Below are 25,847 nucleotides of genomic sequence, written 5' to 3' on the forward strand. Positions count from 1 at the left end.
CTAGCCCCTAGTGCAGCCAAGGAAAAACCATATCATGTTTGTCTGCATATTCCATCAATAGAAGAGAAATTTCAAATTAATTTTTATTTGTATCTAGATATTTATATGATTGATTTGTACAATGGACTAAGAAAATAACAGGATTCCAACATCATACTACAATTATTTTTTTTCCAACACTAAGTATGTATAAACAAAAAGAAAACACTAAACATACAAAAATGATAAACCTGAAGGTGATCATTTGATGCAGCAAGTAAGCATGTGTTCTGCAACAGCTTTTGGACCATGATCGTGAGCATTTGGCTACAGAAGAAAGAATAAACGTACAACTCTTATTAAAATAATCATTAGATATTCTTGTAGTATTTAGAAAAATTAGATTTGAAAAGAGAATACCAAACTAAAGTGCATCAACACATATGTATAAATTAATGAGCAATATACATAATGTATAAATCTTGGCCTCCCTTAGCAAAAGTCCTTTTTATCTACTAAATCTCCATACGATATCATGCACCACCCCCTCACCACATCTGCTTTGGCATATGCAGAGCAAGAGCAGTTCTTCAAGCACTCCTCCTCACATGCTTTCCAACTCAAAGTACTACAGTTTATTGTTACCTAATGAATTAAGATCATGAAAATGATTTATTCAAACCATCATGTTAAAATAATTGATCACTCATAGCTAAAGAAGACTAAGAAATTAAATCCCAATATACACAATGTAAGTGAGAAACCTATATAATCATTAGTTTGCACTCTATGCCATATACAACATCCAAATTACTTGGACAGAAGTAGTGTGGATGTAGATAATACCAATAATCTTTCTTCCCCGGCCCTTTTAGAAACATGAGAATTATCAATTGTTCTTACTACTCTTGGACAGTTAAAATAGATAGAAAACATATTGAGCTTACCTCATAAATAAAATTAGACAAAACTATACGTGTTGACATCAGCCATCTCGCCTCAAAATATACACATCTAAGCTATCAGATAAAATTAGACAAAATCAATAAACAACTAAGAATTTATGAGGCATAGCAAAATCTGATACTTCATATTCCTTTTATGCCTTTGAACAAAGGGTGAGTTCTTGGCATCTTCCTCTGCAAACAAATTAACAAATACAAAATGGGTCAGAGAAATTAGTGTTTTGATTTGAAAAATGGAAAAAAAAAAAAAAAACTGATCGGGCGGACTTGAAATAAAAACCTGAATGGAGGTTGCTCAGTACTGATGTTGGAATAGTTTTTAATGTTGTCCATAATCGGCAGAGGAAGGTCGTGGATGTTTGGGTTTCGAACGATCGACCACGTGTGGCGTCTGAATGGGCTGGGTGTTTACACAATTGAACTCAGCTCACCTAGGGGAAGATTTTGGGACCAACTCGACGTAAAGTGGTCGCCGGAACTAGTGACCTATCGGAGAAGAATGCTGGATCAGGTTTGGTGTGAATCCATGTTTCCATTGGGTTGTTGAGCAATTAAAAGGCAGGGATAGAGAGAGGAGGAAGTGACTATTTGATTGAGGTCCATGTCGCCGGTGTTGGCTGCTGGACGGCGAAAAGATGGCCAGAGAGAGCTCAAGGCAGAGGAGAGAGAAGAGAGAGAAAGAGAAGGGGGTGTGCGGCTGCTTCAGGAGTAAAATGAGAGGAACAATGCTAAAGTTAGGTCTTTATAAACAAACTCTATTTGACGAATTTACTAAATTACCCTTTCACTTAAAATACCTGAAACTTGATGGTCGTAACTCCTTTTCACGTCTTCTTCGTGTCTACATGCTCGTAGTCCCGAGCCCTATCCAACTAGACCAAAAATTCGTTTAAAATATAAACATTTAATTTTATCAAAATAAAACCTTAAACCAATTTATAAAAACTTTTTTTTTTTTTCAAAACAAACAATTTTATAAATTCATAGAAAATAATTTTAATGAAATATTTTATAAATTCATCCCTAAACCCAAAATGTCAATTTTCACTTTCTCAACTTTAGTTTCAAAGAAAAGAGGTCTTATGCACAGCCACCATTACAAATTTAGTTTGGGTTAGGGGTGGGAAAAGAAAAATTATCTCACTAATCTCCCAATTTGGTTACTATGTTTATGGAGCTACCAAAATATCAACTATCTTACAAATTAGTGGGTCCTAAGGCAATTATTATCTCCACCATAAACATAATAATCACTAACAATAAGTACTAGTGACCACCTCATTTGTCAATAGACACCATCTCATCTATGGTTGCAAAAAATAGTGGCCTTTGGCCATATTTGTTGTAGTGTTGGGTCGCTCATGTCACGGCAGTGATGTGTGGTCGAGGGGGTTTGGTGTGATTGGGTGGATGAATTAAAGGTGTAGATATAATTAGAAGAAGGCCATAAACCATTTTCCTGTGATATTGTTAATTAATAATTAATTATGTTTATTCTAATGATAATTTGTTTTAATTAGTAGATAACACCTAATTTTCTTTTGTAAACTCTAACGGATAAAAGTCAACACAAATATGGCACAACCAACACATGTTGTACTATATATATTGAGCCAAACTAACGTAGCTCATTTGATATGGACAATGTAGATATCGAAATGTGTAGTGCTAGTTCTTTGGTGGAGCATCTAGTTCTTCGGTGCCTCTTGGGGTTTGGCGTTACCTTTGGCATCTACGTGTTCTTCCCAAGGTTAAATTTTTTATTTGGTGATGTTTAAAGATGAATATATTACCTTGTACAGTTGGGCTAGAGCAATGTGGCATCCCTCTCAATCCTATTTGCTCTCGCTGCCATAGGGAAGGAGAAGATGTACTTCATGTTCTATGGCTTTGTCCTTGGGCACTAAAAGTGTGGCGTAAAAGTATGTTTGGTCAATTTCTCAATTCTTGATATGTTTCATCTTTTATGGATTTGTTTGAACTGGTTCACGATTCTGAATTTGGTGGGGATCTAGAGCTTTTCTGCATGATTGTATGGTTTATTTGGGCTGAGCAAAACGTAGTTAGCCATGGGAGTGCTCCCCGTGCTCCGAAGGTCATTTTCTCTCATTCTATATCTCTACTTGATGAGTTTTGGGTCTACCTCTCCCAATGTGGTGGTTGGTGTGTCTCAACCTTGTTGGCGGCCTCCTAATGTTGGACGACAATGCAAACTTAATGTTGACGGTGCCTCTAAAATTGCTTTGCGTAGAAATGGGGTGGGAGCCGTCATCCGTGATGGTGAGGGTGTTTTATTGGCAGCCTATATGCATTCTTTTCCTGCGTGCATTGCTTCAACATCCATTGAGTTGCTCGCCATCATTCATGGTCTTCGTATGGCTCACCAAGCAGGTTTCTATCAACTTGAAGTAGAGAGTGATTCTCTTGAAGCCACTACTCTTGTTCAAGGGGAAGATTCTTTGCTTTCTGTGGATGGGGAGTTGTTGATGAAGTTCATGCTTTGGCTTCCTCTTTCCAGTTTATTTCTTTTAAATATGTGTCTAGAAATTGTAATTCCGCTGCGCACACTCTTTCACGGAATGGGTTAGATGTTGTTCATCCGAAGTATTGGTTGGAGGACGGTCCAAGTTGGCTATATATTGCCAGCTTTGGAGCGTGATGTATTGTCTTGGATGAATTATAATGCATAATCTTACATGTTGGCAACTTAAAAAAAAAAAAAAATTATTCAATTTAAACCTAGTTGGCAATGTGATAAGAGGCTCAGAATCTTATATATTTAATTATAAAATTTAAATTTTAAAGTTTGGCACATTTCATAAATGGTACCTATATAATTTGGGTAATATTTTACTGTTACACGTGGTTTTAAAATTTTAATTATACACTTGTGGTATGATTAAATTTTTTTTTTTTTTGGCCAAAGTGGTGTGATTAAATTTAAACCACAGGTATAACATTGAAATATCACCCAAAACTCATATCCCATTTGTAAAATTTGGCCCGTTAAGTTTTAATACCAGTTACGACCATGAAGCACAAAAAGTATAATATATTTAAATGGAATAGGTAGGCCTGGGGATTGTTAATTCTAGATTGCGCTGGGGTTTGGTCCTCTTGAAACTCCTCGGTTCATTTAAATCATAAGGACCATGATCAGGAGTGGAGCGCTTGATTGGGTTGTAGCGGTCCACTGCTTTCCAAAGTCTAATTGAGTACCTAATTCTAATTTGTATATCTAATGGGCCAGCTTAGGCTTCAATTTAATAGTTGAATTGATGTAAATCCAATTTTGCCTCATAAAATCCAGCCTGCTAATTTTTTAACTGATTTGTGTCCATTCTCTTTATACTCTGCGTCTTTGTTTTTTGATTTGATGGGAGGAGGATTGAACTTGAGTATAGAAGACAATTCTACGGCCCTTTTAATTGTATTACCCATGAACTGTTATATTAATTTTGGACTAATTCACTTAACTTGCTTATATCAGTGATTGTTTTTTTTTTTTCTTTTTGAGAAGAAATGCAAATTTTATTAAAAGATGGTTAATGAGTCTATATCACCGGCCAGCCGACAAGCTAGAGAGCCAAATAGGAGGCTCTTCAATCCAAACAAGAAATAATTTAGAACAATTAAGAGCAAATTGAGTCATTGAATGTGCAACCCGATTACAAGACCGTGGCTGTCACTGAGTCACTAGAGAGGTTTTCCCTTTTAAGCAAAAAAATGAAACCACATTAATTGTTGTACCAAACACAAATACCTTATAGTGTCTTCTTCTATCATTTATTTTCCCATACCCAATTGTAGTTAAATTGATAACAATAGACGCTTCTAGTGTGCTACAAATAATAATTTATATATCACTCATATATTCCTTAAGTCACTGCTGCTTTGAACCAATTGAATCATGTGTTATGTATGCTCAATTCTTTGAATATGAAACTGCAACCTAAACAAAAAAAACTCGGTTTTCTTAAATATCCAAACAAGCTGTTGGAAGAAATTAAATATACAGGTTCAAGAAAATGGCGACCGATCCCAAGTTGAAAGAAAAGTTAGCAGTTAGCACAAATAAATTAAAATATACATGCATGGAGACCACTAAATTAATTATTAATTAAGTCAATTAATTATTGGATCAAATCAACAACACAAACGCGTACATCTTCCTATAAGTCTATAACTCCAAAAATCCAAAGCCCCAAACGAGTCATAATTGCTTAATGGGCATTTGCAACTCATGCGAGTCAACCTCTGTGGCCACAGCCAAGCTGATTCTCCAAGATGGGCAGCTCCAAGAGTTCTCAAACCCAGTGAAGGTCTCTTTGGTGCTGCAAAAGATGATTCCCAACAACAACAACATGTTTTTCATATGCGACTCAGACGACATGGATTTTGGAGGCTTTGTTAGGGGTTTGAACGGGGATGAGGAGCTTCAGCTGGGTCAGCTTTACTTTGTGTTGCCTTTGAGTTGGCTGAACCACACCGTTCGAGCGGAGGAGATGGCTGCTTTGGCCGTTAGGGCGAGTTTGGCGCTTGGAATGAGAGGGGGTAAGAGGTGTGGTTGTGGTGGGTGTGGGTGTAAAAGGGTCAATCATCAAGTTGTGTTTACTACTAAGAAGGACCATGTCAGGCCTAGTCGGATGGCGGTAGGGGGCAGTCGTGGCAGGGGCAACGACGGCAGCGGTGGCGGTCATAGACAAACTGTGAGAAGAGGAAGAGGGAGGGGTGGTGGCCGCCGGGGTGGCGGTGGAGGTGGTAGTTTTATCAGACAGTTGAGTGCAATTTTAGAGGATGAGGGTAGGAGAGACGGTGGTGATATGATCCACGGCTAAAATGTAATAGACTCCTTTAGCGGCGGTTTCCGCCCCTATTACTGTCAATAGCGGCAGATTTTTTCCGCCGCTACTGTCCATATATTATTCTTGTAGTGCGACACATGGGTGGTACCATCATGACTAATTGTGTTATATTTTGGAAACTTTATTATAATTCAGTTTCTTGGGTATCTTTGATTTACATTGACATAGTGGAAATTGACTTTGAATGAATGAATGAAAATTTTAGAAGTTGATCACATTCTTGTTAATTTTAAAAATGAGTTTTTCTTGTAATTAACTTTGTTCTTGTCGGAATGGCTGGCGTTTTCCAGCAGAGAGAAGTGAGTGGCGGAGGCCACACGGCACGGCGCATGGTGTAACGTTCTTGGCAGGTTCCTAAAGCGTAAAGTATTCATGGCGTAATACAAGTACTGAAAGCAGCTAAGAAACTTCAAAGACTAATTTATTATTTTTATTCCAACAATTTACGACAAAGCAATATATAGTACGTTCTATTCTTAAATTGAAGCAATACCTCTCATGAAAAAAAAAAAAAAATTGAAGCAGTCTTTTTTGTTTTGGTCAATAAATTGAAGCAATCTAAGAAATAGGATATTAATTAGCTCTAGACACATTATGAGATTTTCACTTAAAATAACACGTTTAAAGATATAATTTTATTTCAATTAAAAAAAAAAGATATATAATTTCATTTAATTGACAATTTGACAACAAATATATTATGAACTATTTATCACCCGCTTAATCAAATATAAATTGACCAAGATATATACATGGTGCATTGAGAATAGGTAAGATACATGCATCTCAACCATTCATATCTAGTTTAATAGATAAGGTACAAGTTCTTAAGTTAAACACTCAATCGAGGCCCTAATTAGATCGAGCTTGAATATAAGAAGTCTGTAAAACTGTAAAAGGGAAAAGAACCAGATAAAACAATTATTCAGTGCTGAGGCCTGAAGGGTTATTGGCATATATATGTTCTTCATTCTAGTATACTACACATGCACCAAAATTGAAGAGCTAAATTTAATTTAGATCTGTTAACTTTAAGGTACTGACAATTCAAAAAATTAATCAAAAGCACCCAAATCCACAAATTTAATTTCTAGATCACATTCTAGAAGCCCAACATCCAGCTGCCTATGACAAGGACAAAAAAGCACACGCGAAGTAATAAAAGTTTCAATCATGTCCCTGATAATCCTCTTCAATTGCGGGCCGGGAATACAAAATAAAAAGTGAAACTACCCCAAGCCACAACTCACCCATGATCAAAAACCACCTGAAACTGCAATCTCATCTCCAAGATCAAACTAAAATTGCTACATAACAGAAAATTTAAGATTTCGAAGACCTCTCATATTCAAATTGGTATAACAAATTTGAAAATTCTGAAACTACAACTGAAACTGCACCTAAATCCGCACTGCACCTAAACTCGCAACTGAAACTGCACATAAATCTGCAACTAAAATTGCACCTAAACCCGCACTGCACCTAAACTCGCAACTGAAACTTCACCTAAATCTACAACTGAAACTTCACCTAAACCCGCAACTGAAACTGTAGCTATAGCAACAATAAAATGTGAAAAATCGATTTTAAAATAAAAATCAATACGAAAAACAAAGGCCACAAACAAAGCGACATATGTAATTTCACAAAGCAATCTTGCCACCAACAAGTCAACAACACGTCCTTTGTGTGATCTCTACCTTTGAAGAATGAGTTCGGCTTTGACGACGATCTATCCTCTGTCGGCGGCAGAGCCTAATACTCTAGGTCGTGATTCGCAACCATCCTTCATTTTCGATTTCTGCAAACTCACACGATTTATGGAGAGCGATGAGAGAAAGAGAGAGAGAGAGAGAGGTCGTCTTTCATTTATGTTCTCTGTGAACTCACACAATTTGTGGAGAGATATGAGAGATGAGATATAGATATAGAGATAGAGGGGGAGAGAGAGAGATCGATTTGGAGCTTGTGAGTTGTGAGATTTGGAAATATATTGAAAAAAAAAAAAAAAAAAAACCAATGAAAATAACAACTAAAATGGACAAAGGCAAACCAATAAAAGTGACTACTAAAAGAAAGACATGTGGCAGACATGTGCTTGATGTCTAAAATGAGTACCTGATTGTTAAATATATATTACCTAATTGTTACACAATCAAGCATAGGATGTGTATGGTTACATACATGAGTTGACATGCAGTGTATGGTAATTAATTAATTCTTAAAACAATATATATTAGTACCAAATAAAACAAGCATGCATTGAAGTAGATGGAGCCGAATAATATATGGATGGTGCATGCCGTTAAGACAATATCTTAACGAGGGCGTGCCTCTAGAATTAATTATAGTTGTCGTTGAGAAGCTAGCATACAAATAAAATAATAATTGATTATTTGATAATTATAAAGTTAATTAGATAGGGAAGGATATATAATATAATTATGGTCCATCTATTACTTTCAAAAGATTGAAAGAAGCATCTGAAAGATAGAAAAGGACATTACAATAAAAGCTACCTAATAATTGAGGCAGAGTTGTAAATCTATTGGGTTCGAAAGAAAGTTAAAGGAATGCATGTGAAAGAATCTTTAGAATTATATATAGTCTCCGTTTTGACCTTGACGCTTCTTGGAAGGAAACCCTGCGTCTAAGGTCTAACAAGGGCAACCTAAATAACGTGTCAAGAATGACCAATGCAATGCACGACATATATATGTATTTGATTCCAAATAAATTAACTATATAAATTGACAAAAATTATATGCGCGCATATGATGAATTGAATTAGCCTCTCTAGAACATACTTTATCCTTATCTAAGGCCTTGTAGATGCTAACATGGAAGTGTTTTGTCTTGGACAATAAATACGAAAAAATTATTTTGTATAATCATAATATTACTATGCATGTGGTGTAACAAATTTACTCATTATAATATAGGTGAACGATAATTTATATTTGTAGAATAGTATTAATAATATCTACTAATATTATAATAAGTAAATTGATTATACCATGCATGTGACTATATTAGTGAGTTACAATTGCATAGAATAATTACTCCATAAACACGCACATTCCATAATTTCATCCTACAATTAATGGTCTCCAGTTTTATTGTAATATATATGGTAACATGAAAATACCTTTTATCTTGGGAAAGTACACATATATTTCATGCAAGGAGTAAAATTTATGTTTCGAAGAAATTTTCGATGGAAATTTCGATGGAAATTTTCGCAGAAATTTCGATAAAAATTTCGATTTCGACAAAATTAGACAAAAACGACAAAAATTACTATCAAATACGGAAATTTTGAATAAAACTTGACCATATGTTTATTTAACATATTATCTACTATATTGATAAAAAAATATTGAAGAAACCAAATTATATAATAAATTTCATGTGATATAAAATGAATATAATGCGTGCTGGAATCAAATATTATTAAATGAAATTAGTATATTCTATATTATCTATGCACTAAATTTTATATACTTTATATTATTTATGATATGATATAAGATATTAGAGTTTAGACCTTTTAGGGTATTTTTAATTATTTTTTATACAAAAATATATTAGGGTTTATGGTTTAAAAACAACTCTAAAAGAGCCAAACCAAACCTCAAACAAAACCCCAAACTCTTTTTTTTTTTCTTTCCAATTGCTCAAAGGCTCCAAACCCCAATAAACCTAAAAGCCTTTTCTTTTCTTCTTTTTTTCCTTTCCTTTTCCTTTTTTTTTTTTTCCTTTTCTTTTTTTTTTCTTTCCTTTTTTTTCTTTTTTTTCTTTTTTTTTTTCCTTCCTTTTCTTTTTTTTCTTTTTTTTTTCTTTTCTTTCCTTCTTTTTCTTTTTTCTTCTTTCCTTCCTTTCCTCCTTGTAGTGACTTTCTTCCTTTTCCCTCATTTCTCTCTCCCTGCGCACAGTCTTCTCTCCTCCCTCTCCCTTCATGATTTCTTCCTTCCTTCTTCCTCCTCTTCCTCCTCTCTCTCCCTGACATCCTCTCCTTCCCCGATCTCTTCTCTCTCCTCCCTCCTCGATCACTCACCCTTCGATCTGCCGCCTCCGACGACCTTTGGCAACGAGGCCAGCTCACCTTTCCTCCCCTCTCTCCCTCTGGTGTTTGCCGCTGGAATGTTAGACTGACTTAGTGAAGATTGGGTTTGTGGCTTCGGCACTAGTTGCAGCGAAATTTGGAGAAATTTTACAAAAAACACACTAGCTCTATAATCGAAATCTCGGGCGAAATTTAAGCGAAATTTCACCGAAATTTTTACGAAAAATAAGGGATATATGATAAAATTTCGGTATCCCAAAAAAACGAAAAATTTCGGATTTTCGAAATTTCATTCCTTGATTTCATGCATGTTGTCATATTTTCAAATAGATTGTTGATTCAAATTATATATAAAAAAAAGGATTGTTAATTACATGTAATCATATAATCTGAATGGATTGGAATTCTTTAATTACTTGTTTTTACTTGACTTTTTTTATTAGTCACATATTTATTATATAAGGATATGGAGCAGAAAATGAAATCGATTTGTAACACTTTTTAGGTGTGAGTGAATAAATTCTTGAATTTATATTACACAATAAATAAGCAAAAACAAAATAATCAGATAATTGAAATCTAATTTGAAATGCAGTACGTCCTCATTTTTTATGTTAATATAATTATAACATCTTAGATATCTACTAACAGATCATTCATCTTTCCTTAGGTACTTGAACGATATGCATGTCACTTTCAAACCCTTACAAATATTCTTGTAAATATGACTTTATTTCTAGTTTTGGGTTAAACAAAAGTAACTTAATTAGATTGCTAAAAAGAATCTAGTTTCTCTTATATGGGTCATATTGTCCACGACTCCACGTTATTGACTACATCTTCAATTAATGAAGGTATGATCCACACCAATATGAGTCATGAGTAGTGAGTCCACTCGACTAGATATGTGGTTAGTATAAAGCTAGAAAAAGAGTTTAGTATTATAAGCTTTAACAAAAATGAGATTGTCTAAAATAGCTTTCATTAAAAAAAAAAAAAATCACATAAAAAAAATCTAATAAATGAGGGTATAGCTTTAAATAAAATACAACAGTAGTGCTAGATATCCCATATTTTTATACCATAATTTCATACCACCTTATGTGGCAACTTACATGACATTTATACATTGGACACTAAAAAATAAAAATAAAAACCCAAAAAGAAAAAGAAAAACGCTGTCCAATAAAGTAATGACACGTGAGATGATATAAAAATATGGTATAAAAATGTGGTAAGTATAGCATTACACAAAATACAATCATTAAAAATAAAATTTGAAAAATAAAAAATTCGTACACCCCACCACCTTCACCATCTTAAAATTTGGAGAGAATGGTAAGAAATTATAAAACAATGAGAATAAAAAATAAAAAAACATAGTAAAAATTTCAGTTGACGTGTGCCAAGTGCAATCCATGTAGCATCATGTAAGAGTACTCTTACATGTTCACCCACCCTATAAATGTTTAGGGATCGATAAGATATATGATGATCTGAATTTCAGGTTGATCCTGTTGGAAAACATGGAAAACCAACTTGAGACTTAAGAGAGTTGTGGTACTGATTAGGGCATGCAGCTCTAGCTAGTATTAATCATATACAGTGATATACAAAATAATCATATACATTGGAAAAGATAAACAGGTGATGGGAAAATTCACGCATTAATTGAGAGTTCAAAAATTTTGGGCAAGTGGCATGTCCGGAAGATTTTGTCATGCTATGTGTTGGATCTTAAATAATTAGGTATGCTCCGACACTAATGAAAGCCATTAATTAAGGTTTAATACTGTTTTAATATGGTAAGTCTATGGTATATGTATTAGTTTCAACCGTAGATTCAGAAATTTTTCTTTGTAGCGAAAAGGATTAGTAGTTCTTAATTACTTAAAGAATTATCTCATTAATGCATTTTATCAAACAATTTTTATCTCAGCCTTTAAGGGATAAAGTAATAAACCAAGAAAATTAAAGATAATAACCTAGGTTTAATGGTGATAAAATAGCTTTAGACACTGCAAAAAATCATTTATAGAATGAGTTATAAATTCAAATATTTTCATAAAATTTGAACTTCTATAATTTACAAGTGATTGCACCTATTTAAAAAAGTGAACCCCCAATTTTTCCTCATTAGATAACAAAAAATTGGTAGAATTGGACAGTGTGGGAATACAAGCCATAAAGTAACACCACACTTGACCCATTTTCAAACACTACTACCACTCCCTACAATGACCCCTACGCGTCCTCGTAACATCTTCGAAAATTCATAATATTCTGAAGGCTTGCAGGGCCGTACTACATGCTTTACTAATTATAAACTACTGTTGTTGGGTCAATCATATGGTCCCATAACATCCTTTCATGTCCTCTCTCTCTCTCTTTCTAAATACCCCTCTCTTCCACCCAACACCATCCTTAATTTCCTATTATATCCTATATGATTTTCAATCTCTCCCTATAAATAAGAAGGACCCTCTTCCACATATTTAATACCCAACACAAACTTAAGTTACTAAACAACATTCCTCTCTCTCTCTCTCTCTCTCTCTCTCTCTCTCTCTCTCTCAAACTCTCAAATGGGTATTTGTGCATCTTCTCAATACACAAAAAAGAGTGGAATACTCAGACTAAACTGGGCATCCACAACCAAGATCATTCACTTGGATGGAAGGCTACAAGAGCTCAAGCACCCAGTTCAAGCATCTCACATTCTGTCCCAAAACCCCAACTGCTTCCTCTGCTCCTCAGAGTCCATGTACGTTGGCTCCTTTGCCTCTCAAGTGCCCAAAGACGAAGAGCTCCATCTGGGTCAAATCTACTTCCTCCTGCCTCTTAATTCTCAGTTCTCCAAGTCACCACTCTCTCTCCAAGACCTGTGCTCACTTGCCATCAAGGCCAGTGCAGCCCTTGCCAATGATAATATTGTGTCATCAAAGACAAAGAGGTCATCACCAATTTCAGATAGAATTACTGGTGGTTGTAAAGTTCCAACTGGGTCTGACATCAATGACATGGTTGGAATGAGTACAAGGGTGGGACGAGGCAACCAAAGAATTGAATTCTAATAGTCTTTGGAGTGTAGCTGTTGTTGTTAGAGGCCAGATAGTGATGGGAAAACAGGATCTCTATGATTACATATATAAAAGGAATTAGAAGGGAATCATATATGTCATCTTTACTTTTCTCATTCTTGACGGTACCTGCTATTATATATCTCCTTGTTTATTACTTAGTTCCGAAATGTGAAAACTACTTCCTCTAGAAAGTCTTAATCTTTACTGATCATGTGACTCAATTTAGAAAACAATGTTATAGCAACCGCACTTATTATGGTAATATTTTGGAAATTGAAACTATAGCGATGGGACGAAGTTATCATTTAGCCCTAACAAATTGATACATATTTACTTTTACTAAACAAATCTAACTATAACCATATCTGATTCAAAAAATTGAAACTACAAAACTTAATTGAAAATATAGTCCACCTACAAAGACCAAAGTCATCACTTCCCTGATTATTATGATCAACTATTGACTAACACATATATGAATTGCTGCAACATGTAGTCATTCTATATTACTCTTCAATTTAACAGTAAATTCTTCGAAGAAATTGAATCAATGGATCGAGGGCTTCTTTTAGAGGAAAAAAGATAGAATGAATTTGGTTTTCTTTATTCATTTTATATTAGTCTTTCCTTTTGGGCTTTTTAGCCCAATTGCACCAGCAGCACCACAAAAACAAGATATAACATATTTATTGATTTAATTGCTAGCTTTTTATCTTTCAGTATATACTTTCATTTATTAGGAATCAATTAAATATGGGGTTGATGTTAGAGCCTCAACCATGCATTAAAAATAATTAAATTAGGAATAAAAGTGTTCCCGAAGCTGGCCAACCATATAGGGTCGCTCACCAAAATGTCTGTACATTAAAATAGAACCTTTACACGTACTAAAATACAAATCATATATATTATCTTTACACTTTTCATTATACTAGCTAGTGCTTGCCTGCTATTAAAAGCTTCATAAAAATTTGTGGGGACTTGTAACAATCTTGGCTGTGGAGGCTAAAAGTGATTACATATTAGAACCATTTTTCATGAACAAAGAATCAACCGCCTATATATATGTATCCATGATTACAAGAGTTGAGTAATGGAATGTAGTGGTGTGGAACTTGATGACCAAGGCATGAATGTCTACATGACCATGAATGACCACCCACCCATGATGTGATAAGGATGATCATGGAATGATATATGGTGGATCAGGGAGAGTAAAACTAGGCCAGGTACGTTATGGGTGACTTGGATCCCAAGCTTTGAGCCTTTGAATGTCTATAAAAAGACCCATAACGTACTCTACAGTTCAAGGTACGAAAATCTTTCTAAGCATTCTTAGAAATTTAATTGAATAAAATTTGATTAAGCATCAGATATATATTCTTTTACAGGTACATGCATGTATGGTACAATATCCCTACTAGGGAATTTTTCTCCACCCGGGAATGATATTAATTATGAGCTTATTCTGAGCCACTCCATCAGTTATTTTATAATCTGATCGAAAGAATCTAATCTAAATTTGTGTCTTTGACATTGAAAATCAAATCATGCCTTGCCGTTATTTGACATACATGCATGTTTGCATAATTAAGTTGACAGATATTCTTTCTTTATATACCGACATTTAGATAGGTCAATTAATTGAAGTGATTAAATATAGGTTTAAAAGTCATGTGTAGGTGACAGAAATCGCGTCAATATTAATTGCGTGTGCTCTATGATTGACTTTATATGTTGTATCATATAGGGCATATATATAAGCACTTAATATGCTACACTAGTAAAACATGTGCCAATTCAAAATATTTTAATGCAAAATCATGATCACGATTCACGGTGGACAAAATTAACGACCATATTGCATGCTATGGTTGATGAAACAAATTAAGTGGTCAAATGACTCGAAATGAATTAAGCTATGTTACCCATGAAGCGAGAATTTTAGATTTATGAGCGAGGTAAATACATAAAACATACAAAGTAAAAGGAAAAATAATCATATTGCAACCTTAGTCCATTAGGCTATTGATTAATATACAATTGTAATTGTTCTGTACATGATAAGTTGATAGACTAGATCTGCTAATTAAGGACCAAATTATGTTAGTGCATGTTTCGTTTTTTATTTTGGTTATTGTGTTAGTGTTCTGCCAAGTTTTATTAGGCCCACAAACATCAATGCATCAATATATTTAGAGCTATTATTTACGCCATGTTTTGTTGGGCACTTGGGCCTAGGTTTTACTTAGCTATTAAACCTTCACTTTATATGATTACTTCATATTAAGTCATCATCACATGTTGCTCACTTCACATCACCGAATATGGTTCAAGTCTTCCTACACGTGTATCTATAAGCAAATCATCATTTTGTTGATAATTTTGGACTAGAATTGTAGGACCTAACCCCAAGGGGTGGCCGTTCCAGAAATTCTCGAAGGCCTAAGCTGAACCCAGGCCTTGGAGGGGGTTTGGAAATAGTTTTCAACCAGCAATAGACGCGCCTCGGTTAGAACCTCATTAGCTGCGTCATTGCCCCAAGCGCAAAGATGCCCAGCCTCTTTCTTTGCCTCTTCTTTTATACTCACTCTCCTACAACTTAATCCTTCTTTCTATCCGATGTGGGATACTAAAACTTTGGTCCTAACACTTGGACAATCCTATTTGTCCGAAAACTTTGAAACCTTATTTGGATTGGACCCTAATGAGCCCAAGTTACCTAGGTTTGTTGGGTTGGGCCAACTTGCACAGCTCAAGCTCAACAATTTGTTAGTTTTTATTTTTCCATCTCTAATTATCCTAAGAATGAGATATATTAATCTATTTTTTGGAAAAGAATTTCCAAGTCTATAAAGTATTGTTAGGAAGAAATTTAGAGTAAAACGTTTCTTTCGCGTGATGCATATGAATACACAAAGGTATCTCAACGTTGTTAATCGTCACACTTTATTATGCAATTAACATGAGGAACCACTCATACAAATTGCAAATATAACAAGATATAGATAAATGTGTGACCACTAAACTAGACAACTAAACTAGACAATAGACATTGCCTATTGTCAATTTACATTTTTATTATATTAGTTTTTGGGAAGAAGAGTAAGAGATAGACAAAAAAAAAAAAAACAGAGGCACATGAGCATATGCACTGATGCCACACCTTCTGTTCATTACTTGATTTGAAAAGAAGAAAGAGCTAATTGTATTGAAGATGTGTAAATGTCTAAGGGGAGGGTTTCATTTGTGATTTTATAGCAGCAACCAACTGATCATAAGCCTCTCCCCATGCATTCTTCATCTCTGGTGACCACATTTCTGGTACTGCTTCCTTTATGGTTTCCAACAATGCAAACTTGGTCACCTGTAAATTGTTTAAGAAGGCATGGAATTAGTTATTTATCTACTTGATTCAAGAACCAGAATGACAATTTTATTGGAATATTCATGCTAACTTTTCAAAGGAAGACTTATTTATTATATGGTCAAGAAGCATCATATATACCTCATAATGTTCATCTACCACTCCAGATTTGAAGTGGACACCACCTACTCTTTTCAAGGTTGATTCTCTCACTGTAACTTTGCCTGCTTTCCGGAGTTGAACTGCTGATTCACAAGTCTGTCATACAATTTAAAGAATAAACCCAATTTAGTATGATATATATTAATTGGTTAAATCAACCACTAATTCCAAAAGTTTAAGCGGTTAGAAAATGGAATAACAATGTACATTATTTTAACACCCTCCCTCACGTGTAGCTCTATCATTCATATAGAGTCACAAACAAATGCAAAGAGTACATGTATATATAGGGGATGAAGGCGGAGATTTTAACCTCCCGGAACCATGATTCTCTAGTACCATGTTAAACAATCACTATACTCTTAAAAACGATAACGAATTTGTCAACAATGCATATCATGGTACCATGAATATGACAGGCATAGTATTAGGCATAATGGGTTGCAAGCAAAACTTTGAAATTGATGAAGGGTTGTGATGTTAAGTCATGGGTGTTACACAATTTACACTAGCTTATTATTAATGCTTATAATTACCATAACAAAGACGGACATAGCATGAGGCTTGAGCTTTGGGTTCTTCTCCAGAGGAACATCAGAGTCCTTCAAGAAGGAGAACAGCTTCTGAGCAGATGGTGCAATTTCAAAGATCCTGCAACAAGTTCCAACCAACACTCTTTAATTCCCAATTGGAATTCAAAACATATGAAATTTGATGGTATTTAAAATGTAGAGGAAAAAAGAACTGCAAGAGAATGACTTACTTCAAGAAGAACTTAAGAGCCAACTCTGCAGCATTCTTCTTCATTACACCCCATGACTTCACCACCAGTGCTTCCTGTTCTTCTGTGAAACCTTTGCCTTCCATGTTATTTAATTACAATTTTTGTCACACAAATTGAAGCACTCAAAGTTTTGGACTTGGTTTGAAAATTGTATTGAGGGCATTGTTCATGGATGGAGTTTATATAGTAAAGGCAGTGAGGATCGGACTTAGCTCTTGAGGGAGCTGGAGAGCCATTCTCTCATTTCTAGTACATGGTCACAAAACTAGGGGCTATTGGGGCTAACTAGGGAACATGGTTTTGGGCTTTTACTATCTCTTTGAGCTGAAGTGACGCAAGCGAGAACATCATATCTGAAATAAAATTTGGTATGTCTCTCTCATTACATACAAGATATATTATTATATATTATACGTTATCTCTCTCACAATATATATGTAAATCTCATCTTATCAAAGTGGACACTTATAACTTTAATAATAAGTTTTTTAAAATTTTCAAGACAAATCAAGGTCAATCATCAATGGGATGTATATGTGTAAAGTAGTCAGAAGTGACTCAAACAAATGCTACTTCTCTGTTATTGTGTATGACAGGCAAATTAATCCCTTTTAATTCTAAAAACTATTACTTTCTTACTTACCCCTTTCAATGTTGTTTCAGCAAAAACTCCTGAGAGGCCGCCTCGTCCACTAGTTTACAATTTTACAAAAAGAAATCTGTCATGAATATCATATTTAGACTTGACAAACATTGTATGAGGTCCATTGTTGAATGGTTGCTTTGGCGCAAGTGGGAATGGGTTTGAGGTGGACTGGGGAAATGCATTTTACACATAAAGACAAAAAGAAAATAATATTGTGACCCTTCCGGACTTGGTAGAGCCAAAATTTGACAATTTATATTCAATGTTGGGGTCCTTGGGGACACAAAAAACAAATAAAAATTGGTGTCGTTAATGATCAAAGTATCAAACTAGGATCTCATCAGGGTCAAGGTACAACAAACAATCCACTACAAAAGACCTGGATCTTCTGCCTTGCTTCCCTGCAAGGCTGATACCAGGTTCAATCTGAGCCTTTGAAAAACATAGTGTCAAGGGCTCATATTTGAGCATGATACCTGCCTTGCAGGGAAGCAAGGCAGGGGATCCAGTTTCCCACTACAAAATATGACAACCAGTTCCACGGTTCCATCTAGGGGAGGCCACGCTAACACTGATGCAAGGATTGTCCTCATCTTGCACTAATATCCATTTTCTTATATAATTATTTGAGCCAGTTAATCATCAGAAACTATATTAAGAATTTTGCTAATACCCATTGCCTATGTTGAGCTATGTTGATGAGTATGAGCTCCATTAAGGCTCCCATTTTTTTATTGGAGGATAAGAATCGAATTCTTATAGTGGATATTAAAGGATAAGTACTCGATCACTGAAGTCAGAAGCCCCACATTGTAAGATTCACATTAATCAACAAATATAAAACACTTTAATCAACTATTGTCACGCATGAGCTATAGATGCTAGCAAAGCTTATGAAACAAAGCATCTATAGTTCATGGAAGGAAACAAAGAGTTTTAGGGTCACAGAAAGGAACCAACCATGAGTTCATAACAAATGAACCCAGAGTAAATTCAGAAAAAACCAAATCTAAGTTACATCACCACACCATTATCTACTTAATAAAAAGAAAACATTGGATTTGAAGATAGGAGATTTTCTTATCTGTACACTCAACATATAGAAGGTCAACAAGAACTAGCACCCTCTAAAAAGGCCTAGAACCATTATTATGCTTAATAATCACTACTTATAATTAGGACAGCCATGGATCATTAGCGAAGAGATTTTCCTTACAGCGTGTCAAAACAAAACAGGATATACAAAAAGATGGAGGGAACATACTACATTTAACCGCACCCATAGTTTACATCAGGTCTCGTAACTACTGAAGAGAATGGAACCTCAACTCTCTCTTTGACAACGCATCGAGCCTTCCCGTCTTCCAGAACAAGGACTTTCCCAGGGGGGCATTGAGTGGTTGATCTCTTTTCTTCAGTTGGTGGTTTCTGAGAAAGGCCTAATATTTTGAAACCAGTGTTACTTCTTGCGAATTTAGGCCCAAAACCAGACAGGCTTAATACAGATGCTATACCAACAAGAGTAAGCATTGTCTTGGCTGCTGCGCTTAGGAAAAATCCCAACCCTTTCGAGTTTTTGGATCCAGCATGCATCTTATTTTTGTCTGTCTCACTCAAATTCTTCTTTGCATCACTGGTGATTACCCCATTTCGTACAGACTTAAGTGCAGATGGCAGATAGCCATTTTCTAGACAAAAAGTGTGTGGAGAGCGGCTTGGATATGGAGGAAGCAAGAGATCATTGTTGTGCTCTACTGTTTCACCAGCAAAAGCAGACACCTCCTGTATCACTTCCAAATCCTCCCCTTTGTATTCTTTGAGCTTGCTGAGTAGCATCTTGCGGCTGCTTTCAATCTCTGCAAGGGCAACTTCTCTTTCATACCTTTGTTGCTGTTGCAAAGCCTGATGATAAAAATAAGAAATAAAAAAGTTACAAATTTAATTTTATAAAATTATATTACCTATAAATGTTATATGTTCTTGAAATATTGGTCATATCTCAAATAATATCAACCCACGGTCACTTTTGCAAGAAATAAACCGATTACATCCTGGCCATAATACAGTTCTAATTATAAGTTTGATAAATGTGCTCCAAAACTAGCTTCCCACATCATCATGCACTCACACATGAGGAGTGCATGAAGCTAATTTTGGTGTGCAAATAACAATTCCCTAAATTTAATGATATGATGAACCTATGGTAGCAGTTAATGAACAGGAATGCTTTCCCTCAAATGGGCAACCAATTACTGATTATTAATACAATAAAAATATGTTAAAAACTGCAAGAACTAGCTAAGACAACAAAAAGAAATGTTTGAATCTGAGGCGTTGAGATAAAGACATAACTGACTCATGAATGCATAGTGCTTCCTCAGTCTAATGCAGTTTCACAAATTTTCTTCCCATGCAAATGCAGCACTCAGTGCACATGTTATATGTTCTCAAGTAAATATGAAATACACATTTAAATTTTATGATAAGTAAGAAATACACATTAAGCCAAATACTGTGCTTGACAATAGACCTGATATCATAGGAGGTGAATTGGTACTTCAATAACTTCCAATTCCAAAACATCAACACGAAAGATGAAAGTAATTAGCATATAGCTCATGTTTTCAACTCAACCATATATTCAATAAATTGAAAAGGCAATTGATATAAATTGAAGGTACAAAAAGGGTAAAAGGAGGTCAAAAATGATATGGGTGCGAGTACTGAGAAAGGGCATTATCATCAAATATGGGATAAAAGAAATAACCTCAGATAATACTGAGTGTCTTCCAGTTGGCTTGGAAACAGGCTGAGCTATAGCCAGTGACATTCAGTGAACTATAAAAGTATATGTGCTGACTACTGAAAAATTACTAAACTCATATGCTACAAAAATATGTAGCAAATGTCATCTAGGAATAAAATAAACAATGATACAATTAATAATGTCTCATTATACAGAAACATCACATCAAGAAATGTTAGACTTCTCTGTTTTTTCAAGCCACTACAAATGCAAGCAAGAATGCATTTTGGGGAACTCCCATGCAATGTATATCACCAAACCAACATATGAATGAATAAAGCCTTAACTTGTAGTATCAGGTTATGAATTGACATGGGCATGATTGATATACTCAAAATTTTCAAGAAAGGAAAAATAAGAAATTTCTGAAAAGGAACTACTTCAAGCATATGCTATATTCAGTGCAAGAGCTATATACAAATATACTACCAATTATTGGTACTATAAACTGATAAGGAGCAGAGTATGTCTGATACAAGTGCAAGAACTGAAACATTGCAGCCTAGCAATTAGTCAGCTTCAGTTTGGTAAATAAGTGTGTTTAGAGAATTTGTGACAGCTGTTTAGCTGATGTGGCTTATAGCCAGTTTATGTATTTAAGGCTTGTACAGTGTATTAGTCATAATGAGAAAGATTCATTTTTGTCATCACAAACTGTTTTCTTCTCAGAACCCTCAACCTATACCATTTCCCCACCCTAACATAGAATACAACTTTTGAGTGTTCACTCTCCAGTATTGGCTTGCGGGTTGCGAGAAAAGGTCTTATCAAAATTAGCTAACATCGAACTGTAGGTTTCAAAACTCAAGTACCCAATTGCATTTGACAAAGTAGTTCAGCAAAATTAGGGCTTTTTCCGAAAAAGAAATAAGAAAAAAATGAAAAAAATGAAAAAAAAAAAAAAAAAAAAAACCCCATATCAAGAAAGTTGGGGGTTGGGGGAAAACAGACCTGCAAGGAAGAGAGCTGGTTCTCAAGGGATTCAAGGGCATCGCAAATGTTGAAAAGCCTCTGCGCCTCATAATCTTCTTCTCCACCTTCTCCTTCTCCTCCTTCTTCATCTCCTGCTTCACCATCGGCCTGGACTCCATTTTCCCTTTTGGGTAATGGGCCATTGGCTTTGTGGATGCAGTTGCTGATCTTCAACCTGAGCTCGGTGGCTCTTGCCAGAACCAACCCAATACCCTCTTCATCCATCTCTGTTTTTTTCCTTTCCTTAGAGAACAAAGAAATAGAGGGATAGAGATGTAGTACTAAATAAAGTGGGTTTTTTTGTGAATGGATTTGATGGGGTTTGAAATTGAAAGAGTATGTTTCAATTGGGGAAGGTGTAGCAGTCCATGCTTTGGTATTTAAGTGATTCTGGTGCTCTCTCTCTCTCAGGCTAATAGATAGATGAAAGACCCCTCTGGCCCTCTCTGTTTTTATTGTTTTGCCCAATGCCAAAGCTTCCTCCAAAAACCCTAAAGAGAACAAAAATGCTTCTTTTATGAAAATCTAAAAGATAGAATTTACATGGAAAAAATAAAAAATGGTTTTGGCTCATGAGTTCTTTTTTTTTTTTGGGGGTCAAATATGACTCATGAGCTCAGGTTCAGAAGAATTCTATGCTGCAAATGCAATAGTCCATTGTCCACATGTGACTGAACTAATAAATTTTGGCCTCATATTGTTGTAGTCATTTTGGGATAGGTAAAGTGCCCAAGACTCTTGGGTCAAATATTAGTTTATTTTGGGCTGACTGGGCACCATACTCTTCTTGTATTATGGTTTTAATTAAAAATAAATAAAATTTAGAATGTGGGAGTCGGACCTGCACCGGCGGCGCTTTCTTGAATGAATTAATTAATCAGTATCCTTTTTCCAAACAAATGAAAAATGGAAGGGAAATGATCCCCATGATTTTTCTTCTTTTTTTTATTTACCATGTTTTTTCTTTTCAAAGATCCCATATTCTACTATAAATATAAGATTTCTTGAATGAATTAAGTTCTCTGTGAAACCGTTGTTAAAACAATGAGTAATGTGTTTTTTTTAAAAAAAAAAAAATTAGTTGAAAGGTAAATTTGTTATTTATTTGGACTGAAACTGAATTATATACTTAATGGAACAACCAGTATGCCCTTAGTATCTCATCCCCAAAAATTTGAGAGACATCAATATATATACTTAAAATGAATAATCTAGTGAAATTGAATCATCCAATTTCATTTTCATCAAATATAACTAAAATAAGCTCAAACCCTCAAAGAGACATTGAGCAAATAGCAACAACCAAGTTACAGAAAGCTTTTTAGACCATGCTGTACTGAGTGAATTGGACAATGCGACACTGATACAGATACATGAAAGACTGCTATCAAGCTAAAAGATTATGAGCTTTGCTAATTATATAGAGGCTCACGCATGTATGTTCAGCTCTCAGCCACTGATGGAAGTAAAACTCATTGTGCAACCCACAATAATCATTGACTGACATATGTACGACTGTCGCTATATTTTTATGATACATATATCTAGATCCAAAGAAGAAAATACTCAAAGAGCACAGTAATGATAGCTTATGAACAGTACGTAATGAGCTACTTGCACTTCATAATGCGGCCAAATAAACACCAATGTTCTAGCAGCCATTCTAAAAACCTATTATTTGCTATTGCTTAAGCGTAAAAGCCTGTCAATACATGTTGGCAATATAAGTCTGCCAATATGTTGGCATTATAACCTTCATCTAAATCATCTAAGTTTCCTAATCCTTGCACATTCGCAAGTCCGGAAATAGAAAGCGCTCCTGCTCTTCCTTGACACTTCGAAATAGGTTCTCCCAAACAGAAAGCCCTTTATCAACTTCAATTAGTTGCATTGTAAGTGTTGTCAGTTGGCAATGTAGGGTGTTCCTACGCTTCTTCAAAACCTCCACAGCAGCAAGCTTTTTCTCAACTTTAGTCAGTTTCTTTGTAAGTTTTGTCAGTTTGCATTGTAGGGTGAACTTACGCTCCCTCAAACCATCTTTACGTACTTCCAGCGGCCGAATATTAACTAATTCAGAACTTGAGGCTATGCCAGACTCCACAATAGGAGCTAACCAAGATAAATCAAAGCCCAAGCCTTGGGCCTCCTCCCAGAGTGTTTGGAGATGTTTACATGCCTTCTGTGTCATTTCTTTTAGTCTTGTTGAAGTGAGGAAAAAAAGAAGCTCCCCCAGTGTACTATAAGCATACTCACGCCATCTCTTGGACCTCTCTGGACATATTGCCAAATCCGGATGATCAATGCACGCCCTCACAAGTAATATAGCTTGATACCTTGGTAGCGTTGCCAAGCCTTGAAAATCAAGTAACTCTGCATCCGATGGTTCTGATCCGATATAGACCACATGGTTAGGTTGTTCAGTTGGAGGAACCAAATTAGTTGATTGTTTAGTTGAAGGAGGAACCAAATCAGTTGACCGTTCAGATGAAGGACGAACAAAATCAGTTGGTCGTCGATTAGAAGGAGAAACCAAATTAGTCGGATACCTGATGCCATTCAGCCCATTCACACCCGCTTTGAGGGTCGGTTGTGTTTGTATTGAGGCTGAGGTGGTAGCCTCCACCCTCTCCTTTGCCTTTTGCATAGATCTGTCCCTTGGTCTAACCATCTGTGAACAAGAAGTTGTGTTAATGCTTATCAAAAGCTAAGGCAAGAAAAGAAAAGTAATCCATAAATGCCTCCACATACCTTGAAAACCTCAGCATCTCTGGCCAAGGCCTTCAATCTGTCCTCTGTTCTCCTGACCCTTCTTTTTCTCATTCCCTTGGATACAAGGGGGACTCTCTCAGTTTTGGAGGATCTGTGGTGATGATTTTATGAACAGAATACATATTGGAGTTCAGAGATCACTAAACATGTCTTTAGTAGAAATGTACCAACCTATAGAATCAGATTATGAACTTGAAATGGGGATGAATGAAGTTAATGAGAACTTAAAAGAATGATGAACAAAAGGAGGATCACTTCAAGCATAAAGTAATATCTAGAGTTATTAAATCATTATAAGTGCAATTACTACCATAAAAATTTCCAAGTGAATAAAAATTCGATTTCAAGGGGGTCAAACTCTGCTTGCAGAAAACCTCAAACTTCATACTAATTAATATTAATTGTAGTACCTTGGCCAAAAAAAAAAATATTAATTGTAGTACAACAGTAAACCCAATTGTCACCAAACCAACCCTCATCTGAACTAAGCAGACCACAGCAATATGACACAACCAATATCCTCCAAAACTTACAGTATTTTTTACACACACACAATGATCATCAAAACTAACACACACAAAGCTAACACAAACAAAACAACATTTCATAACCCACAACACACATACACTATATTTCAACTTTCAAGTACAATTTATACCATAAAAATTTCCAAGTGAATAAAAGTTTGATTTCAAGGGGATCAAACTCTGCTTGCAGAAAACCTCAAACTTCAAACTAATTTATATCATTTGTAGTACCACAGTACACTCAATTTCCACCAAACCCACCCTCTACACACACACACAGACAGAAAACACAAGTACAGTAAATGATACTCATTTCTATTTTCAGAGCATGTGGGCATTTGACAAAGCCAAAAATCAAGAAAAAATAAGTTTTTGAGAAACAAACCTCTGAGGCCGAAAGGTGAGCTCTTCTTCCATCACTCTAGCTTTCTCTTGATGATCTTTGTAAAAACCCAAAATGAGAAACCCTTTAACTGTCAACTGTAGAAGAAGCTTACCATACTGAAACTTGTTCCTCTTCAACATCCAATGGTGGTTTTGAAATCTACAAGAGAAAGGGCTTTGAGTCGAGCCCTAGGTTGGGGATCTCTCTCTCCATTAGATCATTATCAAACAGAAAAAAAGTGCAGGAAGAAGCTCTGCACAGAAAGGCAGCAAAAATCGGAGCTTAAGTGGTCTAAGACTCTAAGGTCAAGCATAAGTCAGTCAAGGACAGGTGTCATTATTCCATTTGTTCCAACTCTTACAATTTGTAACTGATTCTTGGGAATGAAAATCATTTTATTTCCCTCCAAACATCTCTCTCTCTCTCAATTTCTCACCTTGATCATTGTTTAGAACTTTTACTAAAACTGCT

At 35.3% G+C, this 25,847-nt stretch overlaps 5 protein-coding genes and 1 non-coding gene across 7 annotated transcripts; 2 read left to right on the plus strand and 4 right to left on the minus strand.

The window, feature by feature from the left end:
• The first annotated feature begins 5,170 nt into the window (after positions 1-5,170).
• On the plus strand, positions 5,171-5,937 carry LOC147276881 (uncharacterized). The gene has a single exon (XM_086255089.1). It carries the CDS (start codon positions 5,171-5,173, stop codon positions 5,780-5,782), a length of 612 nt encoding a protein of 203 aa, XP_086111215.1. The 3' UTR covers positions 5,783-5,937.
• A 6,523-nt stretch (positions 5,938-12,460) lies between these two features.
• Positions 12,461-12,949, plus strand: LOC147276882 (uncharacterized). The gene has a single exon (XM_086255577.1). It carries the CDS (start codon positions 12,461-12,463, stop codon positions 12,947-12,949), a length of 489 nt encoding a protein of 162 aa, XP_086111703.1.
• A 2,411-nt stretch (positions 12,950-15,360) lies between these two features.
• LOC147276883 (U4 spliceosomal RNA) lies at positions 15,361-15,512 on the minus strand. The gene has a single exon (XR_015124122.1). It is a non-coding gene; the product is annotated as a U4 spliceosomal RNA (small nuclear RNA).
• Positions 15,513-16,004: 492 nt separating this feature from the next.
• HB1 (hemoglobin 1) lies at positions 16,005-17,552 on the minus strand. Its single transcript, XM_086253043.1, has 4 exons — positions 17,251-17,552; positions 17,024-17,138; positions 16,467-16,583; positions 16,005-16,325 (listed from the first exon to the last, which is right to left on the minus strand). The coding sequence occupies exons 1-4, from the start codon at positions 17,352-17,354 to the stop codon at positions 16,188-16,190; spliced, it is 474 nt and encodes a 157-aa protein (XP_086109169.1). The 5' UTR covers positions 17,355-17,552; the 3' UTR covers positions 16,005-16,187.
• A 1,156-nt stretch (positions 17,553-18,708) lies between these two features.
• PDV2 (plastid division2) lies at positions 18,709-22,300 on the minus strand. The gene is made up of 2 exons (XM_086253042.1): positions 21,675-22,300; positions 18,709-19,819 (listed from the first exon to the last, which is right to left on the minus strand). The coding sequence occupies exons 1-2, from the start codon at positions 21,918-21,920 to the stop codon at positions 19,187-19,189; spliced, it is 879 nt and encodes a 292-aa protein (XP_086109168.1). The 5' UTR covers positions 21,921-22,300; the 3' UTR covers positions 18,709-19,186.
• Positions 22,301-23,103: 803 nt separating this feature from the next.
• Positions 23,104-25,625, minus strand: LOC147276886 (uncharacterized). 2 transcript variants are annotated; one of them, XM_086254875.1, is made up of 3 exons: positions 25,377-25,625; positions 24,444-24,555; positions 23,104-24,363 (listed from the first exon to the last, which is right to left on the minus strand). In XM_086254875.1, exons 1-3 carry the CDS (start codon positions 25,514-25,516, stop codon positions 23,473-23,475), a joined length of 1,143 nt encoding a protein of 380 aa, XP_086111001.1. In that variant the 5' UTR covers positions 25,517-25,625; the 3' UTR covers positions 23,104-23,472. The 2 variants fall into 2 exon arrangements, with proteins under 2 accessions (XP_086111001.1, XP_086111002.1); XM_086254876.1 differs by having other exon boundaries at positions 24,444-24,635.
• Positions 25,626-25,847: the final 222 nt, after the last annotated feature.

Source organism: Dryas octopetala, chromosome 8, assembly GCF_963921425.1.
Source record: "Dryas octopetala chromosome 8, drDryOcto1.1, whole genome shotgun sequence".
Lineage (NCBI taxonomy): Eukaryota > Viridiplantae > Streptophyta > Magnoliopsida > Rosales > Rosaceae > Dryas > Dryas octopetala.

Excerpts from the sequence above, each read along its gene's own strand:
- LOC147276881 (XM_086255089.1), top strand. The coding sequence starts at position 5,171 with ATGGGCATTTGCAACTCATGCGAGTCAACCTCTGTGGCCACAGCCAAG.
- LOC147276882 (XM_086255577.1), top strand. The coding sequence starts at position 12,461 with ATGGGTATTTGTGCATCTTCTCAATACACAAAAAAGAGTGGAATACTC.
- HB1 (XM_086253043.1), bottom strand. The coding sequence starts at position 17,354 with ATGGAAGGCAAAGGTTTCACAGAAGAACAGGAAGCACTGGTGGTGAAG. Across the intron at positions 16,584-17,023 it reads CTATGTCCGTCTTTGTTATG|ACTTGTGAATCAGCAGTTCA; the intron begins GTAATTATAAGC and ends ATTGTATGACAG. Across the intron at positions 16,326-16,466 it reads TGGTAGATGAACATTATGAG|GTGACCAAGTTTGCATTGTT; the intron begins GTATATATGATG and ends AACAATTTACAG.
- PDV2 (XM_086253042.1), bottom strand. The coding sequence starts at position 21,920 with ATGGATGAAGAGGGTATTGGGTTGGTTCTGGCAAGAGCCACCGAGCTC. Across the intron at positions 19,820-21,674 it reads ACCAGCTCTCTTCCTTGCAG|GCTTTGCAACAGCAACAAAG; the intron begins GTCTGTTTTCCC and ends TTTTATCATCAG.
- LOC147276886 (XM_086254875.1), bottom strand. The coding sequence starts at position 25,516 with ATGTTGAAGAGGAACAAGTTTCAGTATGGTAAGCTTCTTCTACAGTTG. Across the intron at positions 24,556-25,376 it reads CTCACCTTTCGGCCTCAGAG|ATCCTCCAAAACTGAGAGAG; the intron begins GTTTGTTTCTCA and ends TCATCACCACAG. Across the intron at positions 24,364-24,443 it reads GAGATGCTGAGGTTTTCAAG|ATGGTTAGACCAAGGGACAG; the intron begins GTATGTGGAGGC and ends TCTTGTTCACAG.